The 17,951-nt window shown below is 35.5% G+C and overlaps 2 protein-coding genes across 4 annotated transcripts; one reads left to right on the top strand and one right to left on the bottom strand.

Annotated features, from left to right (window-relative positions):
- Positions 1-1,089: 1,089 nt before the first annotated feature.
- On the bottom strand, positions 1,090-6,001 carry Arp10 (Actin-related protein 10). Its single transcript, XM_022058050.2, has 8 exons — positions 5,747-6,001; positions 4,819-4,971; positions 4,400-4,508; positions 3,403-3,578; positions 2,700-2,776; positions 2,235-2,437; positions 1,837-2,038; positions 1,090-1,398 (listed from the first exon to the last, which is right to left on the bottom strand). Exons 1-8 carry the CDS (start codon positions 5,851-5,853, stop codon positions 1,265-1,267), a joined length of 1,161 nt encoding a protein of 386 aa, XP_021913742.1. The 5' UTR covers positions 5,854-6,001; the 3' UTR covers positions 1,090-1,264.
- Positions 6,002-6,161: 160 nt separating this feature from the next.
- Positions 6,162-17,776, top strand: Spindly (spindle apparatus coiled-coil protein 1 spindly). Of its 3 annotated transcripts, none has more exons than XM_022058048.2 (10): positions 6,162-6,290; positions 7,500-7,573; positions 9,665-9,850; positions 9,997-10,143; positions 11,248-11,427; positions 12,595-12,804; positions 14,129-14,227; positions 14,677-14,786; positions 16,081-16,250; positions 17,622-17,776. In XM_022058048.2, the coding sequence occupies exons 2-10, from the start codon at positions 7,523-7,525 to the stop codon at positions 17,636-17,638; spliced, it is 1,170 nt and encodes a 389-aa protein (XP_021913740.1). In that variant the 5' UTR covers positions 6,162-6,290; positions 7,500-7,522; the 3' UTR covers positions 17,639-17,776. The 3 variants fall into 3 exon arrangements, with proteins under 3 accessions (XP_021913740.1, XP_021913741.1, XP_021913739.1); XM_022058049.2 differs by lacking the exon at positions 6,162-6,290 and adding an exon at positions 6,417-6,439; XM_022058047.2 differs by lacking the exon at positions 6,162-6,290 and adding an exon at positions 6,541-6,652.
- The last annotated feature ends 175 nt before the right edge of the window (positions 17,777-17,951 follow it).

Genomic DNA, 17,951 nt, shown 5'->3' with positions numbered 1-17,951 from the left:
AAATAGTACTTCTGTTTGCAGTCATTTCACTTAAGAATCATATTTTCAAGGTCCCAGCTCATACAGGAATGCTGCTATATTTCTTTTGAAATATGTGAACTTTCTTGTGGTGTAATATTTACAGAATTGTCACTTGTATTCCAGAAGATTATTCACTGAAGATTAGGATGGTATTTACATGAACTGGAGACATTTCTTAAATATGTTGAAGTTACGTGGAAAATATAAGCATATGGAGGGTCATCTTCGGTAATTGTAATCATCCTTCCATTCATTGGAGAAACACATATATTTTACTTCTTAATTGTTCATTGTTATCGTATATTCGTATGTTTTATTGATAATTTTTAGGTGAAACGTAAGTATTGTAAATATAAAACAAATTATTTTAGAAGCCAGGAAAGAACTATCTTGAAATAATATAGAAAAAATGTATGTACATTAGAATGTCATGAAATCAAAATCATTGTCAGAGTTAAACAAAAAAGTCAGAAGAACTATTTTTGTATTTAAATATTTCAGAACAACAGTAAGAAACAGAAAGAGGTTCATAAACAGTCACACATGCTCATAATCACTCATACCTTCTTGAAGAATGTATTGTGTCCTGTGTCCTTATATTATCATAAACCCGTGGGGTGAGGGGCAGTTGTTGAATTGACTGTGCAATAAAGAAGTGTGAAGTCAGTGATAGAATTATGTTGATCATGAGTGTTGAAAAAGCAGTGGAGCAGAAGTACTGTGCCTGAGATGCCTGTGAAGTGGTCATGTGTGAGACATGTAAACTGGTAGGCAAAAAGGAAAACTAATTGAAGATCAAATACTTCCAGTGTTACTGTTAATTCACCATTTTCTGTGGATGAACTTAAGGGTGCCATAAACCACACTGGGCATACATTCACCTTGTCATTCTTGATGAATATGAAGTGAGGATTCCTTCCCATCAAAATGGGGAGAAGTGATTGTTGACCCTATCAAAAGACAGATTGAGATTACTAATGTCATGTATTGAATCATTAAATGAACCTACCTCCATTACGACAAATTTTGTGTGTCTATTGTTTATGGATACAGATAATCATCATAGAATACTGTTTGATGAAATTTTATTTGACAATTTAAATACATTAAGAATAAGTGTTATACATTGTCACATATATGGTGATGGCTTTATATCAGCTGCATGGATATATACTGTGAATAACAGTAAAAAAAAGCTGAAATTATAACAAAATCAGTACAAAGAGAACAATGTTATGACACTTCATAATGATATCTTGTCTTCTTCTCGGCAGTTGTATGATAAGTCAGCCCAGTCCGGTACATTATTGTGTTTCAAATATGCTTCCTTTGTGAGAGATCGCGTGGAGATCATATCTGTTCCTCCAAAGATGGCTCCTATCATCAAAAGAATTAATTATAATTGTTTACTATAGGAAGAGGAAGTATGAGAATATCTAGAAACAAGAAAAAGAAGAAACAGCATACTGCAGAAAAATGTGTAATGAGGAGCTTCATATGAGACTTGAGGTTCTTGTCCGTGGTGAAGATGTTGATGTTGACGGTCTCCTGGGTTGTAACACCATGTGAACTTGTAAGTGGATACTAAAATTTGGAGAAACATATTGTCTCCATCTTCAGGACCAAAGATGGGGATATTATTTTAAATATCTGTCAGTGAACTACAAAATGTTAAACCTGATTTAATTGGGATAAAAAAGGAAGTGGTTAAAGAAGTTGAATAAAGAGATTGCAGAAGTGTTACCAATAGTGGTACAACTGCTGATATAAAATTGAGTGATGGCAGAAGACAGCTACTTCGAAGCCAGTCCTTACCTCCAAGCCAGGCAACATAGTTTTCTTTGGCTGGTGGCTTGTGAAATTTGAAGGTTTTAAGTGCCAGTCTGGATGAATACTTGGGCTGCTGCAGGAGGTACTTCAGTTCACCCAGAAGTCTTGCCTTAAAGCCAGGGGCCATGGCGGTGCCGCCCATCACCAGGATGTTCTCTGCAAGGGGTTTTCTCATATCTATAGGACACTGAGGAGTTCAGATCAACATTACAAACCAGGTTCAAAATTACAATGGCCAGGAAAGTGAATATAAGGATTGGCTCTTTATTGGTCCAAATATAACAATGGAGCATTCAGCTAACAAACCATCTGTTTGTTCCCACTTTGGCCATCTATAACTGTGACATAAAATTGTATCTAAAATTAAGATAAAAGTATTTTACCTTAATAATAGCATCAAGGATCATTGTAGAAATAGATATCTGATCATTGTCCTGTTCAAACAGTACTTCATATACAGCTTCTCTGACTTTCCCAGGGATATTGAATATCTTGGTACCACCCTCTCGATATACAACATCTGGTGGAGGCTCAACTGTTTCTAGTTGCAAAGCTCGTTCCAAACTAGTTACAAAGCATGTTCGCACTGAAACAAAAATATAATAGTCGTCCTGTCAGTAATTACTAGCAACAGTGTGTGTACAATGAAACATGTTTGTAATAATGAATGCAACTGCAAACACTAAAATTCTGTTAGCTATTTCAAAACTATGAGTGTAAATAAAAAACAGAATTCAGAAATAATTAAACACTTTCAACAAAATAGTTACTTTTTTCATAACTAACATCTTAAAATATAATTACATCAAATTAATTTATTTGCTGTAAAACAAGTGTTTTATACCAACCTTTTATATCTTCTATTGCAGATTCTGGAAAGTCCTCTTTGTCATTGTTATGACTCAACAACAAAGCCTTCAGTGAGCTTGAACAAAATAACAAGAAACATACAAACAACTATGACTGTCCTGTGAACAACATATACCACACAGTTCTGCATGATAAGGAGCACAAACGGGGTCATGGGCACAAGATGACTGCATTTGTGATGGATGTGACCAACCCTCAGGCAAGTAACCACAAAATAATGGTTTAGAATGGATAACTCAGAAGATAGGCTTATGTGCAATCTGTCCATTCAGTCTTCCTCTTATTTGCCTGATAACCTCAAAAATTACCATATAGCCTATCTCTCAAATATAATAAAATTTAGTTATAAGATAGGCATAGCACTTCATATGAATTTCCAAATACATAACCACAGCATGCCGATTCACAACAAACAGGCTGTCATTCTAATGAAAAACTAATAATAACCAAAATGTTTGACTTAAACACATATTGGCTCTTATTTAACAAAGAGTTTATCTGTTGTAAGTTTTAATATATTTTCCAGTTCTTGCATAGCCTATAGAACCACTAGACTTAGCAGTAAAGATGGTTAAACTGCTCGTCAGCATGGTAATTATATGCATATATTTTACTGGATTGTTTTCTTTTGCTATGGTCTCTTTATTTTAAAAGGTTAGCATGCACATAAAATATAGGCACCTCTCAACAGCTTCCGCAGCCCGGGGCTGTGCTTGCCACGCGTGCAATACGGGTACACCTTCAAACACAGGTATTAAAACTGCCTCTATATATCCCACATCAAGGATGACAGCCGTGTTGACACCAAGTGTGCACAGCGACACCAGGTGTGATGGAACAAACAGTACAGATGAAACCTGAAAATGCATATTGAAAGCAAAATAATTACAAAGTAAAGAGGCAGAAATTAGTAGTGTTGTGAATTATGGCTCTGAGGCCTGAGAACCTGGTATGGCAGTTACAGCACAGTGACTCATCTCATAAGTACCATGCTTCCAGTATAGTCTAATAATTACCTTGAAGGATAAGAAGTTATTGTACTTTTATTGTCTTGCTGGAAGGAAAAACATCTAGAATAATTAATAAATGTCTCAATAAAGATAGTTGGAAAACTGTCAGTGTCCATTTTAGGATTTTAGTCTGTATTTGTATTAACCAAATACAAAAAACATTGAATCATTGGACTTCTCTCATAAAGCAACAACATTTAGACACTTAGAAAGGTAATGAAATGTGGTAACAGGAATATAGCTATTTATTTTAACATTCTTAATAGCATATGATCTTACAGACCAAAAAATTAGATGACTTACTAAGAACAGAATCTCCTACTTGGATATATTATGACTACATCAATTGCTAGAGATATAATAAGAACTAATGGAGCTAGAGTTCAGTTTATTGGTTTAATTAATGACACTTCATCAACTGCACAAGACAGGATAATTACAAATCATGAATAGGGAAGGATGTGTAAAGAATGAATTGTGATCTTTTCATATATGTGGGTTTAAAAGGATTAACCACAAAAACCTCTGTGTGAATATGTGGTCTCTGCCTGAAGATTCTCTTCTGAATAAGTAGGAGTGTAAACTGCTACACTGTAACATTCAGCAGCAACTTAAAATCAACACGGTCCCCACACCAAGAGAAGTCTACTGGTAATGGTATAACCTACCTCAAAATGCCGAAAGAGCACTTTGGCTAAAGTCTCTCTGAATAGTGTTGGACAAAGCAATGACTCAACAATGACTACTCTCCGATCTTTAGGACTGACAAGAAGATGCCTGAAATAAATGTATGCAATTAAGGATTTGAGATTTTCACAGTGTTGAGTTTGAAGATGGCTGTCTCCTGGGTTGTAATGTCATGTAGTCTGGCAGAAGTTTACTAACATTTAAGGGGTCCTTTCTGCCTCCATCATCAGGGCAATGATTAAGACTCGTCACCCTAGCCTCTGAAACGTTGGTGAACTTCTACCAGACTACACAATCCTACAACCCAGAAAACAGCCATCTTCAAATGCATGCAGTATCTTTAAGGTTGCAAGAAAATTAGATGGCAAAACACCAAACTTAAAAAATCACATTTATGTACCGGAAATATAAGTTGTGGATAAATTCAACAAGGAGGTCATACAAGTCTTCTTTGCTTGAATAATGCAACACTTTCTTCACTTGTTTTGTTTCTGGACACTTAACTTCTGTCTGAATAATACATCTTGGTCCCGATTCTCCAGCAAAACCAAACCTAGAACAATCAAGCTAATCATTAATATGTCATACACCAAACTGTGTACTGCAAAAACCAAAAGTAGAAGGGAGCAATGGTTATGACTAAACAAGAGATGATAGAAAAACATGATCAGTGACTAGAATTCTGGTCATTCACGGGTATGAACTTTATTTATGACATTGATTACTTAGCATCAAATGAATAGTTATATAATCACAACTTCAAATTACTTAACTATGTTTTCTTTGCACAAATTGCATGAAATGATCATATAGAGGACTGGCCATGTCTAGCAGTCACCATGATTCAACGTGAGAACTGCCGGATGAAATTTGGTATGGACAGTATGACATTTGGGACTATTCTAAATTGTTTGTCCAATCTGAAATACCAACATGGTAGGCAAACAAACCTGTGAGGAGGGATTGACTCTACTTCCACTTGTGTAAGCCTATACAATGATGTATGGTAAAAGATTTTCTGAAAATACAAAACTTTGGAAGAGTAATTTATTTTGTAAAATAATAATGTGGTTACATGCAAAAAAGAAAAAAAATAAAGAAAGTAATGAGGATTCCATCCCGCGACCGGAAGCTTACAAAATCAAAACGCTACAATAGAGCTAATGTATTTAACCTTCAAAATCATAAACTTGCGTAAGTCATCAATGCCAAATAATCTGTATAGACAGAAGCTATGAAATATAATTGACAATCTTTTATTTGTAATTTAAAACTGGCAAAGAACGCATTCCAGTGCGGATTACACCTTTCCTGTCTTGTTTACTTACTTCGTGTATGCAGCACCAATATCAATGACAACGGCTTGTTTTTCAGTTAAACCTATGCCTTCGTACAACGGCATTCTGAAAACTCTGGAAAATGTCACTGGCAGCATAAACAAAATTTGTTAGTCGAAAGGAACACTACAAACAGTGCATTTCTACCCATAAAACAATTTCGTGCCATATCTCAAACTTAATATACCTCACCAGCTGTCTGCAAGCTATTCGAGAGAATAGACAACCCTAAGCCATTCTGGTATCATCTGTGGTCTGGTTACAAAAAGCCGAGACGCGATAGACGTTTCACCAAACCTATGGACAATGGGCGTTTAGTTACAACTGTCAATCCCTTTACACAAGTTTATGTCTAATAGACGGTTTTGAGATCGACTTCGCTTCCCCTTACTCCCTAGGATCGGTGGGCAGTGAGGGGGCAGATTCCTCGACCTGGGAAACGCAATTCATGGCACCGTGATGTATATAATTTCGGTTTTTTAATTGACTGGAGTCAACAAACATTTGGGAAAACATTGCAGTTATCATTTTCAAGGTCAGTTTTTATGGGGTCAAGTTCTCAAGGCCTTAGCCTGTTCGAAGTTTACCGACGTTTCAAAGGTTTATTCATATCAGTGCCATTATTTTTATTTGCGTGTTTCCTGCAGTTTAGTTTTTCTGGTATATGAATACGTTTGTATGCTGGTAAGGAACAAAAACGGGAGACTTGAATTTTCGACAAGAATTAAAACTGGGAAAGAATTTTTTAGAAAGTTTGGTGTGAAAGGAATGTAATTATATCAATATTGGTCAACCTGATTATACTTGAATTTTCCTCTGTTTTTGAATACAAATGCGCTAATGTAGTGTTTAAATGTTCAGAAGTGACTGACGTTCGTGATTAAAGCTCTAATATCGGTGTGTTTAATGAGATATGACCATTCTTGATTTTGATGTGGTCTTAAACCTGCCATTTTATATAATAGGATAGACTAGACTAGAATTATATACATCCCATAAAGTCTTCATAGGTCGAAGACAATGATTTTTCTGTGTTGTCTACTACAAATAATAATGGTAGCAAGAATTGGCTGGCTAGTGGAAGAATATTAAATTTATTAAAAAATTCTGTACATAAGGCTCTCCCTTTAGTGCCTGTAATTATTCTAATGATTTTATTTTGGATGTAAAATGCTTTTTTGCTGCATGTTGAGTTTTCACAGAGAATAATATGACATGATTGAATAGAAGTAAGCAAAGTAGACTAATTTTAAAGTTTCTGTTCTCAGGAGCTATGTGACAGTCCTCATAGCAAAGCATGTTAACATAATATTGTAATATTAGTGGTTTAGAAGGTTTTTGGTATAGCTTTATGTCAAATATGACATAACAGCAAGTGATTCAGTAGTTGGATTTTTAGAAGTTGATATGCAACCTGGTAAAGTAAGTGACTTTAAGTCATATGTGGCTCAAGTGATTCTGAGTCTTTTATTATTGTTATGACATACTATCAAAATGTATTTTTTCACAGTTTAATAACCAGATACTTACAAATCTTTTGCCCAGAAAAAATTAAGACATAGTTGCACTATTCTCTGACAGATGTCCGATTTTTACTTCTGAGAAAGATTAATCAAGCTATGATTTAAAGTAAAATGCTGCTACAGTTCTTAAAGTTGTGAAAACAAAACATGTCTGTGTGGGAACATCCTAAATTGGTATACTATTTTTAACATTTTAATTGAGTTTCTTTTGATCCTGTTAGATTGTTTCTACATTTTGGCTACAATGGAAAGCAATAGTTTGCAAGAAGTGAAGGATGTACAGCAGACTGTTGAGGTATTTATGTCAGTTTTATGATCACATACGAACATGTGCGTTTTTGTCATGAAGTTCTGGTATTAGACATAACCATATACTTTTGTTTTATTTAAACCTGTAGTGCAGTGGTCCCCAAGCTTCTTATGCCTACCGGCACATTTGAGAGTTTATGAAATCATGGCGGGCACCAACCAATTAACAAAGCCAAATTTTCTTTTCTCTGGACAAATAAGATATGGACACCAAATAATACACAAAACAACACGACGTTTAATGATACAAGAAACCATGCAATCAAAAATACGTAGTTTTATAAGTTCAATTATTATTACTCAAGTGGGAAGTTAGTGTGATGTTTGGCACTGCATTTCATTGGCCAGTTTTTCAAATTTGGGAGTGTAGGATGATGATGCTGCTCGCAAACGATCGTCGAGATCTGTGCTTTGATTTTATAATGTTCATGGTTGAACGGCCTTCACTATTCAGTATAACCTCTTTCCGTAACAACGCGGACACCCAGAAAAAAGCCTTGGGGAGTGCCATGGTGCCCGTGGGCACCGCGTTGGGGACCACTGGTCTACGGTATACCAGCGGTTGCTATCTGACAGTAAACGTTAAAAGCGCCTGTGATTGGTTACAAGTCCAAATATTAGACTTCGTACACACCTATGCACACTTATCCTAATAAGCTGAACGAGTTTCGATTTCTCTGGACCACTAAGTTAAAAGTACTTGTATCTCCATCGATTTTATCCCGTTCTCTGACAGAATTTCACTTCTCTGTAAAATGATTGTTGAACATTAACATGCCAGTTATCACATTGCTCATTTTGACCCACTTATGGGGTACTGGATAAGTAATGACCGTGTCAACTACGCTACATAGCCAGAATGAGTTTATAGACCGACCGCAAATGTCAGTAGAGCGAGGAAACGTGTGAATAGAATGTTACATACGACATTTCTATCACCGGATGATATAACTAAATTTCACCATCTGACAATGTGTTTACCAGTGGTTGTCAGAGGGTCGCTGCCCTTCAAGCAGTTGTATTCCATTTTCTCAAATCTTAGATCCATGTTTAGTTCGAAAGGGATTTGTGGTGGGCAGACAGGAAGTGGTACAGGTATCTGTGTTCCCAGCCAATCATCCCTCCACCAGTGCTTCACAGTAATCGTAATATCCTAGCCTGAGGAGTATGACAGACCTAACAAGCCATCACATGAACACAAAATATGTTCTGAGTTGTGGATTCATAAGTAATGCCAAAGATTCTGAAGTTACATTGCCAAGCCAATGCCCAATTTCTTTTATTTTATTTTATTTTGAATGTACCTATATACTGTATAGGATGATGTTGCTGCTTGCAAACAGTCGTCAAGATGGGCAACAGTAAGTCGAGATCTGTGCTTTGATTTTATAATGTTCATGGTTGAACGGCCTTCATTATTCAGTATAACCTCTTTCCGTAACAACGTGGGCACCCAAAAAAAGCCTTGGCGAGCGCCATGGCGCCTGCGGGCACTGGGTTGGGGACTACTGCTGTAGTGCATGTGTATGTGTTCTGTGTTCTTACAAAAATAACATTATTTTTACTCTGTGATATCTTATGTTGTATGAAATGGATGACTTGAGCAAGTTCAGTAGATTCTTCTAAAATGTGAGATAATGAAGCTGTTATAAAATATATAAATTGCCAGTTCCTCAGTTAAGAAGAAATTACTATATTCTGAAATCTATAAACTCGTATGTTCTGTTTGGAATGAGGAAGAGTTGCCATGAAATTGATTGTAGTATCTTCCAAGGGCTCTCATTGTAATTAACTTTGTGCAAAATATTGACAGTTTTTGGTGATGATAAATCCACATAAAGATGAATTATTGTGGATCATGAAGGTGGATTGATCATATTTTCTATATTCTGCAGACATTAGGAAAATAATAGTAGTGCAATGGTATCTCCATAGAAAGCAGTAAAGACATAGATAAGACGTAAATATAAAATACCCATATGTTAAAAGCCTTGTGTCTTATTCTCTTGAAGATGTGACACAATTCTAGGTCCTCATCGAAACAGTGGAACATATCTGAAACAATTTATGTTCACAGGTGTATGAACAGCAACTTCATGAGCTTCAAATTCAACTCACTACTTCACGTATGATGGAGAAGGAACTCTCTGCTGACTTGGAGGCTATGCAGAAGAAGTACGACAAAGCTCAGGCGGCGGTTGCATTCCGAGTGAAAGATCTGGAGGAAAAATATTCACATTCTGTAAAGGAGCTGTCAGACAAGGTAAGTAACAGTGGGTAAGAGGATTTTAAGTTATGTTTTCGCCATGGAATACTTTACTTTACTAACACGATGTCATGGTGTGCACAGTAAATGAAATGCTTCAATTTTTCTTTATATTTAATGGTGGTGTTATGTTTTGTTATTAGATTGACTTGTTGGAGAAGGATAAAAGATATGAAGAGGGTGCTCATAAGACACAAATTTTGGAAATGGCATGTAAAGTGAAGATGCTGGAGAAACAGTTAAAAGGAGTTCCTGACTCATGCAATAATGATGTGCTGAAAGAACTGCAGGTGCTTGTTATAACTTTAGAAAGTACAAAGAAATCATTTAAGAATCTCTTCCTGTGAAACATCAATGAAGCTGAAGCAAGAGATATGCCTGGTTCTATATCAACCGTGAAACATGTCTCATTGTGTTTCATACTGCATGCTTGACATTTCATCAGTGTGTAGGGCCCCATTGTAAAATACTACTACTAATTCTTCCTTTATGCCTTTTTGCTTCCTTAGTGTGTACCCCACTTAAAACATACACGTATATCTTTCTATGTTAGAAAATATATAATGTAATTAACAAACTAATTATTTATTAAAAACCAATTGGCTATACAATGAAAATACTTTTACCTCAACGTAATAAGTTGCTCTTCAAGGATGACTGCTAATATTTAATTTGTACTCTTTTGTAAATTGCAGGTGAATCCAATGAAACAAAGTATTTAAAATTGAAATAGTTCTGGATCAGCAGTAAGTCTTCTAATAATCATGCTGTCACCAACATTGTTATTGTTGAAAGAGCATGCCTACAGGCATTTTCTTTTGCAAATTTGCATATTTTTTTGCAACATGCAGCATGCAATGACCACTTCATTTGCTGACTTTTTACAAACTAGCAAGCATTTGTTTTCCTAGATGTGAATATACCGTCGATGTGAAATTGCCTGTCACTTACTGCCTGTTGCTTGTTGTTTTAATGTGAATCCTGCCTTAGTCACAAGCTGTAGTGATGTGAACTGGATTGAAGTAACTCTTCTCTATTTTGTCTGAAATTATACTTTTGTATTAGTAATTCTGAAATTGACAACTTTTCATGGCAATGATGAGAAAATAATTCCTTCCTCTCTAGAGTGGTAAATGTTCCTTTCCTATCTAGCGTTTTCTTTTCAGTAAATTACCAAATATTTTCTATTCATTTAGACTGGCAATTCTAATAAGATAAATGTACATCCTCATCTTGGTCTTTGACAATTTATACCTCTCAGGATTACAATAACAAAAATGTTGCTTTATAGCAGATCATTTATGTAGATTCCTATTCATTATGCTAAGAAACATGTAACTGTTGTGAGGAAAGGACGTGGCAATCAGATCATTTAGATTATTTTATTGTTTCAGCTGGAAAATGCAATATTACAAGAGAAAGAGTCAGAAATCCATGTGGAATATCAGCAGCTACAAGACAAGAATATTGCACTCACAAGTGAAATGGCAGAATTAACTAGTAATTTGAATGAAGCCAATGGACGTTTAGCAGCAAAACAGGAGGATTTGACATCTTGTATGAATTGCCTTAAGGTATGTGTGAATTCTTCCCTGACAATGTAATACCAGTGCTTCACTAGTGTACCTGATTGGCATATTCATCGCCCTGATGACGGAGGCAGTATGACCTCAGAAACGATGGTAAACATTGACCAGTCTACACAGCGCAACAACCCAGAAGACAGAAATCTTCAAAAGTAATATAATTCTCTTGGAAACAGTTTTGGATATGAATAGCAAATCCACCAAATAAAATATTTTTTATTTACTTCTTTTTAATATAAATATAAATGTAAATATAAATTGTGCTCTTCAACCTTTTAACTGGATAAACAACAGGTTCTTTAGTATAATATGTAAATAGATAGAAGAATACATTACACTGTTAAGTTGTGAATAACAGGGAATTTAGAGAATATCTCTTAATTATTGCATCCAATAAATTTTCCTTAATTTGTTGGATATCTTCAACACGTGAATCAGAAGTATCTACTGAGGAATTTTCAAGCATAGCTTACGAATTAAGATTAAAATTCTGCCACACACAACCTTTTTCTTTAATATGTTTGTTCTAAGATGACATATTTGGTACATTTTGGACCATCCTCAGGGCATATAAGTACTGTGACAAGAGTAAAAGCATGTTTATAATTACTGCATATAATCTGTTAACAGGAACACTTTATGAAATTTAACACTCAGTACTTGAATCATGGATTGAAACATGTTGCCTTAGAATAAACATAAAAGAAAAAGGTTGTGAGTGACAGAATTTTAATCCAAATTCAGAAATACAATGACAGGATGCATACAAATACGATTATTATAACACATGTATATTTATTGGGCCCGCGTGGTCTGAGGCATCATGCTTCGGACCGGTGATACAGAATGCACGCTGGTTCGAGTCTCGGGGAAAGAAATTTCTCATGAGATTTTCGACCGGTGTATGGGACTGGTGCCAACCCAGCATCGTGAGGAAATTGGGGATCTACAATGGGTAGCATAATCCGGTCATGAAAACTAGCAATGGCTGGGGGTTCTTCGTGCTGACCACATGTCACCCTATATCTGGTTGGATGATCGTTCACCTCTGCTTAGTCATGTGAACGTGAGGCCAGCAGCCAGCTAATTGGCTTAGGCTCTCAGAAGGCTGTTACGCCACGGATTATTATTATTATTATTGTATATTTACTGCAGAGTGCTCAAGAGGATCTTGCAGTAATGAGAAATGAGCTGGAGATCATCAAGTCTGATCCAAAAACTTGTGGACAAAAGGGTAACTCATTGTTTGCTGAAGTTGAGGATAAAAGGCTGAGAATGAAAAAGAACCTTGATGCTGCTGTTCAGAAGTATCGTCATTTGAAGAAACTGTACATGGATAAATGTGCTGAAGAAAATAGGTTCAGTGTAAGTTCACCAAGCTGTGCCTTCTATTACTTTCATTCATAAAACCTGGAAACCAAGTGTCATTATGCCAGTATCATACTGCTATAAACACGCAGGTATATTTTGGTTCTGGCACGGTGTTGTCTACTGTCTTAGAACTCTGATTAAGTGGATGTGTCTTGAACCTCAACATTTTCCTGTGGACTTGGTGTTTCTTGAAAGAAATATAAATGATAGTAAAAATCTAACTTGTAATAAATTTGTTACTTCAGGCCAAATTCAGAAACGCTATTAATAGCATTTTACCACCTTCTTCTTGTATGCTTCACCATCTCAGTATATGTCACTTTTACGGCTGAAGTGGAATCATGAAATCTGGTCAGTGTTTCTGTTATGTAGTTTACAACAATTTTTTTTAACTTTCATCATCTTTTGCTAGGAGAGTCAAGGTATTGACAAGATGGTATCCAAATTTTGGCATATTTATTACTGAGAAATTTTAATTGAAGTTTTTTACACATAATCTGTGTGATCACTATTAACATTTATCATATGAGAATAGGGAATTTAAATTCTCATACTATGGAATTGGTGGTTGAATTTTAACTAGGGTGTTTGGCTATGAATGTTCTTATTGTATCTATGAACTATTCCTGCTAAAATATTTTCCAGTTAAGCATTTGAAATAAAATAAATTGATGAATTGTGGAGTGCTACTACTATTGCTTGTGTGTTTGTAGTTTGAGGGGTGGGTTAGACCATCATCAGAAATTTTGAGCACAGTCTGTCCTGTGTGTTATTGTTATGATAGTGGGCAAGAATGGAATAATACATTACTCTTAACAGAATAAAATATTCTCATAATAATGGTGTACATTTTGAGGAATAATAAAGAAATTGAAAAGGAGCTAGTTTTTGAGACTGGTTCTTATGAAGAAGTTTCATTTGACATTGAAAGTGAGCTCGATAAACATGCAAGTAGTGGGTAAACACAATAATAACCATAACACCTTTGGAATTCTTGTGGTGTCCATCCAGTCCTTTCATTGGACATCTCAGTTGATTGAGAGTACAAAAAACACTTTGTTAACAAGATTCTACACCAGTTACCATCTTTCTCTTTTTAATATAAGTTATCCAACTGCAGGCGGCAATACAACCACGTTTTGGACACACTTGACAATGACAGTGTTAAAATCATAGTGGATGAATTTAAATCCCCTATTCCTGTATAATGAATTTTTACAGACAGGAAGTCAACTACAGATGTAATGGTATAATGCACAGAATCATAGCAGAACTTACAGATCCCTTTTTTTACTTCCCTTTTTTTGCATGTTTGCAGGCAGAATTAATGTTCTTGAGGCAAAAGTGGGACCAAATGCAGTTAGAAACCCAAGAACAGGAAAAACAACTGATTGCGTCATACAGAACCCGCATAAAGGTAATTTAATTTTATACATTCAGCATATTGCATCAAATACAACAAAGAAAAGACGTTATTATATTATTATCATCATGAATAACTTACTATCCTCAATTGGTGTACCAGCTCCTTGGTACTTTATTTTGCAATTCTGTAACATTCTCAAGTTTGCACAAGGTGCATTAAATTTATGCAAATAGGGTTGGCCATGCATGTTCTGTCTGTCCACATGCGTCAACTCAGTGACAAGTAACGATGGAAGCCAAGGTAATTATGGGAACAAAGGTAAATGTGGTAACCATGGTGTGAAAGTTATATGGAGGAACCATGGAAACCATGGTAATCCATGGCAACGAAGGTTACCATGGTAACTGAGATAATGGTGGTAACCTTAGGTTACGTCTGGGTAGGTTTATTATTACACTAATTGCAGATGCTTATAACGTTTTTTTTTTGTAACAAAAAAGGATCTGGAGGAACTGGTGCAGAAATTGAAAGGGCAGAAATCACCATATGTCATCAGCAATGCAGATAATGCTACATTGAAGTTTGTTGAAGCATATATTGAATCCAGTCGGTAAGGATGCTGCATTTTTTATGAAGTGTTTTGGATAGTTATGCCACAAATAATGTCATCCATATTCTGTTTAGCAACCATTAGCAGTATATGCATTATTGATACTGAATTTGCTTTTGGGGGCTAGCATTGTATAGAACTTGGCTTATGGCTGACATATCAGAGAACCGTACAGCCTTTATCATCAAGGCTGAAGTGAGGAAGGTCAGGATGCAGCTGGTTTATATCAGGATCATGTCCTGTCTTGTTACTCCTGTCTATCTTTCCTGTTCGTCTATATCAACATCCAACCGCATAGAATATTGCAACCTTCCATGCTGATTGTCCATACCCACTCGTTGGTCCCCTAAAGGGGCTGTTATTTCTTGTTTTTCGGTTCTATAAAATGTCGGCAAGAAGCAACTTATGCATTTTGCTGGCATCCAAAAACAGGTTCACCATCAATAACAAAATGCAAAGAATGCTTAAGGTCAGTACGCGCACTGTTTCCTTACTCCCGTGTAGTATTTTCTTCTGCATAAGTTCATATATACCACCAAGAATAAACTCAGAACTGTGCTAACTCTTCAGACAAAGCTTTGTTTTCTTGACTTAGTTGAACTGATAACATATTCTGTAGACTGTGGCTAAGTAACTGATATAATGTGTATAACGTCCTTCACATTAGATCCGATCATCTCCGCATATACAATAATAAAACCGTAGTTTTTGCAGGCCTGGAAATTCTAGTTAATCAGTCCATGCACAAAAACTGGAACGTTTATAACAAAATATATTGCCCAGATTTTAGTTTAAAATTCACAGATTGACCATTAATCACATAAAATGCCCCTATTTGGATCCTCTCAGTTGCTATCAAAAAATATTTGAATCTTATAATTTTATTATTTTAACTTTCTTAATTCTTAACTTAGTCATTCAGTTCAATTTTTTATCCTGTATTTTTGTGCCATCAGAAGACAGTCAATAAAATGACTGAAACATATGGCTTAAGTACATAATACTTTATTGTGTAGACAGTATGAGTACTATATTATAATACACACAAAGGGATGCTTTATTTCAAGATTCATTTAAACTCATTTACTATAAGTAATATTGGTAGTGTTGGTACATATTTAAAGTTCAAATGTTTTACCACAGGCATTGTGTTTATGACTATGTATATATTACTTCTGAACTTTAACAGTATGGTATTTATTTCTGAGGGGAAATTGGCACTGATTTGTGTACATAAAGAATAATAATTATTTTGATATATATGTAACCTTTGTTCAATTTTTATGATATACAGGAAAGAATGTAAAAAGCTAAAAGAAGAACTGGAGGCAAAGTCTGTCTGTGCACTGTTCAGCAGTGAGACCTTGTTCAATACACAGCAAGAACTCCGTAGGAAGGAGGTGGAACTAGTACATGCCAAAGTACAGGTTATGGAGCTGCAGATACAGCTGAAGGAGAAGAAAGGTGGGGCCTTGTATTTCAGTACATGGCATATCTCTATTGCATAACAAGTTGATATACATGTTCCAATATAGTATACTGTGTATGGAGTTTTAATCATTAGGCATGTAAATGAACATTCAGATACTGGGTTTACTGACTATCAATTGAGTAATTAAGAATCATACTCTTTTATAGAGAAGTCTGAGGTTCAACAGTGAACAGCAGATTATTCCTGCAACTAAATAAGTTCTGCATACAATCCAGTCACAGAAATTCCAGAACTGCTTCAAGGAATTGTAACCAGTAGTGGCTAAAATATATTATGGCTCAAGGAAACACTTTGAAAATGGCTGTGTCTAGGTTGAGTCTGGGAATTTTTTATTGAACTCCATATTGAAACAAAACTATATAGATTTATATAGTGTATTTTACACTTACAGGCTTTGTTGTACCTATTTTGGGCCCCCTTAAACTAGACATTCATCTTGTGAAAGTTGTGGTTTATATTTTCTGTGGCATTTATTTCAGTTAGGAGGTGATTAAATTCTGGAAATGCTTGCTGCTTCTCAGTTAAAAATATTTTGTCTTCCTATCTGATTTCTAAGAACCTGAAGATTAAAATATACAAAACAATAATTTTGCCTGTTTGTATGGGTGTGAAACATGGTCTCTCACTCTGAGGGAGGAACACAGATTGTAGGTGTTTGAGAATAGGGTGTTGAGGAGGATATTTGGGCCTAGGAGAGAAGACGATGGGGTATGGCGGAAACTTCATAATGATGAGCTTAAAAATTTATACTCCTCCCCTAATATTGTCAGGGTGATTAAGTCAAGAAGATTGAGATGGGCGGGGCATATGTCATGCATGGATGGGGCAAGAGGGGTTCACTGGTTGTTGGTCAGGAAGCCTGAGGGGAAGAGACTGCTGGGCAGACCTAGACGGGAGGATAATGTCAGGCAGGTTATATGGGAGATAGGAGTTGAAGGAGACTGGATTTTGTTGGCCCAGGTCAGGGTCTAGTAGAGGGCTTTGGTTAATTCAATGATGAACCTTTGGGTTCTGTAAGCCATCTAGTTAGTTATGGCATCTATTTCACGTCTGATTTGAATATGTAATCATGGTTCATAAATAAAATGTGTAATAATTCAATTAATTCCACTGAGCAGAGTTCTTGAGAAGGTGATAATTGCCAGCTGTTTTCCATCATCTTTGCAGTAGAAATTAGATTGATGACCTTGCTCTTCCCATTGTGATTTAGTTTTATATACTTCATGTAAAGAAATTATAGGAAGTGGATAATTTTGATTGGTGCTGTTATGTTTTGTTTGTTTGTTTGCTTATTTGTGTTCTCAATATGAAGCACTAACCTAAATTTTGACCATATTTTACAGAAAAACTGGAAGATTAAATGCAGCAATGGTCATCTGTGAGTTCCAGTTCTCTTATTGTGGCAAAAATAAGTTATTTCTGTAGTGTGCTTTGTATGTAGTTTATAACAATGAATTTGTTGCTCAGTAAGTGTAAATAAATGAAGCTGTATAGTTTATACCTTGGAATCTTCAAATCTAGGTATGTGATTTTCAGGATCAAGTTTTTTGGTCATTTAAAATACTTTTAAGTTGTGATTTTCATGTTTACACAAAATATACCATTATTTGTGAAGACATTTTAAAGTTGTAACATGTGTGTTTAGACTCTCATAGAACATTTTTATCTAAAAA

This window comes from Zootermopsis nevadensis, unplaced genomic scaffold, assembly GCF_977971745.1.
Source record: "Zootermopsis nevadensis isolate Lab colony 2312 unplaced genomic scaffold, Znev_1.0 Znev_ptg000016l, whole genome shotgun sequence".
In the NCBI taxonomy this organism is placed as follows: domain Eukaryota; kingdom Metazoa; phylum Arthropoda; class Insecta; order Blattodea; family Termopsidae; genus Zootermopsis; species Zootermopsis nevadensis.
The sequence above is the reverse complement of the archived record's forward strand: the minus strand, read 5'-3'. Positions and strand labels throughout refer to the sequence as shown.

What these genes read in the sequence shown, in the direction of transcription:
- Spindly (XM_022058048.2), top strand. Translation starts at nt 7,523, where the DNA reads ATGGAAAGCAATAGTTTGCAAGAAGTGAAGGATGTACAGCAGACTGTT. An exon ending in TAAAGGAGCTGTCAGACAAG is followed by an intron (nt 9,851 to 9,996) that starts GTAAGTAACAGT and finishes TTTTGTTATTAG; the next exon opens with ATTGACTTGTTGGAGAAGGA. An exon ending in CTGAAGAAAATAGGTTCAGT is followed by an intron (nt 12,805 to 14,128) that starts GTAAGTTCACCA and finishes GCATGTTTGCAG; the next exon opens with GCAGAATTAATGTTCTTGAG.
- Arp10 (XM_022058050.2), bottom strand. Translation starts at nt 5,853, where the DNA reads ATGCTGCCAGTGACATTTTCCAGAGTTTTCAGAATGCCGTTGTACGAA. An exon ending in ATTGGTGCTGCATACACGAA is followed by an intron (nt 4,972 to 5,746) that starts GTAAGTAAACAA and finishes TGATTGTTCTAG; the next exon opens with GTTTGGTTTTGCTGGAGAAT. An exon ending in GCTGCGGAAGCTGTTGAGAG is followed by an intron (nt 2,777 to 3,402) that starts GTGCCTATATTT and finishes ATTTTGTTCAAG; the next exon opens with CTCACTGAAGGCTTTGTTGT.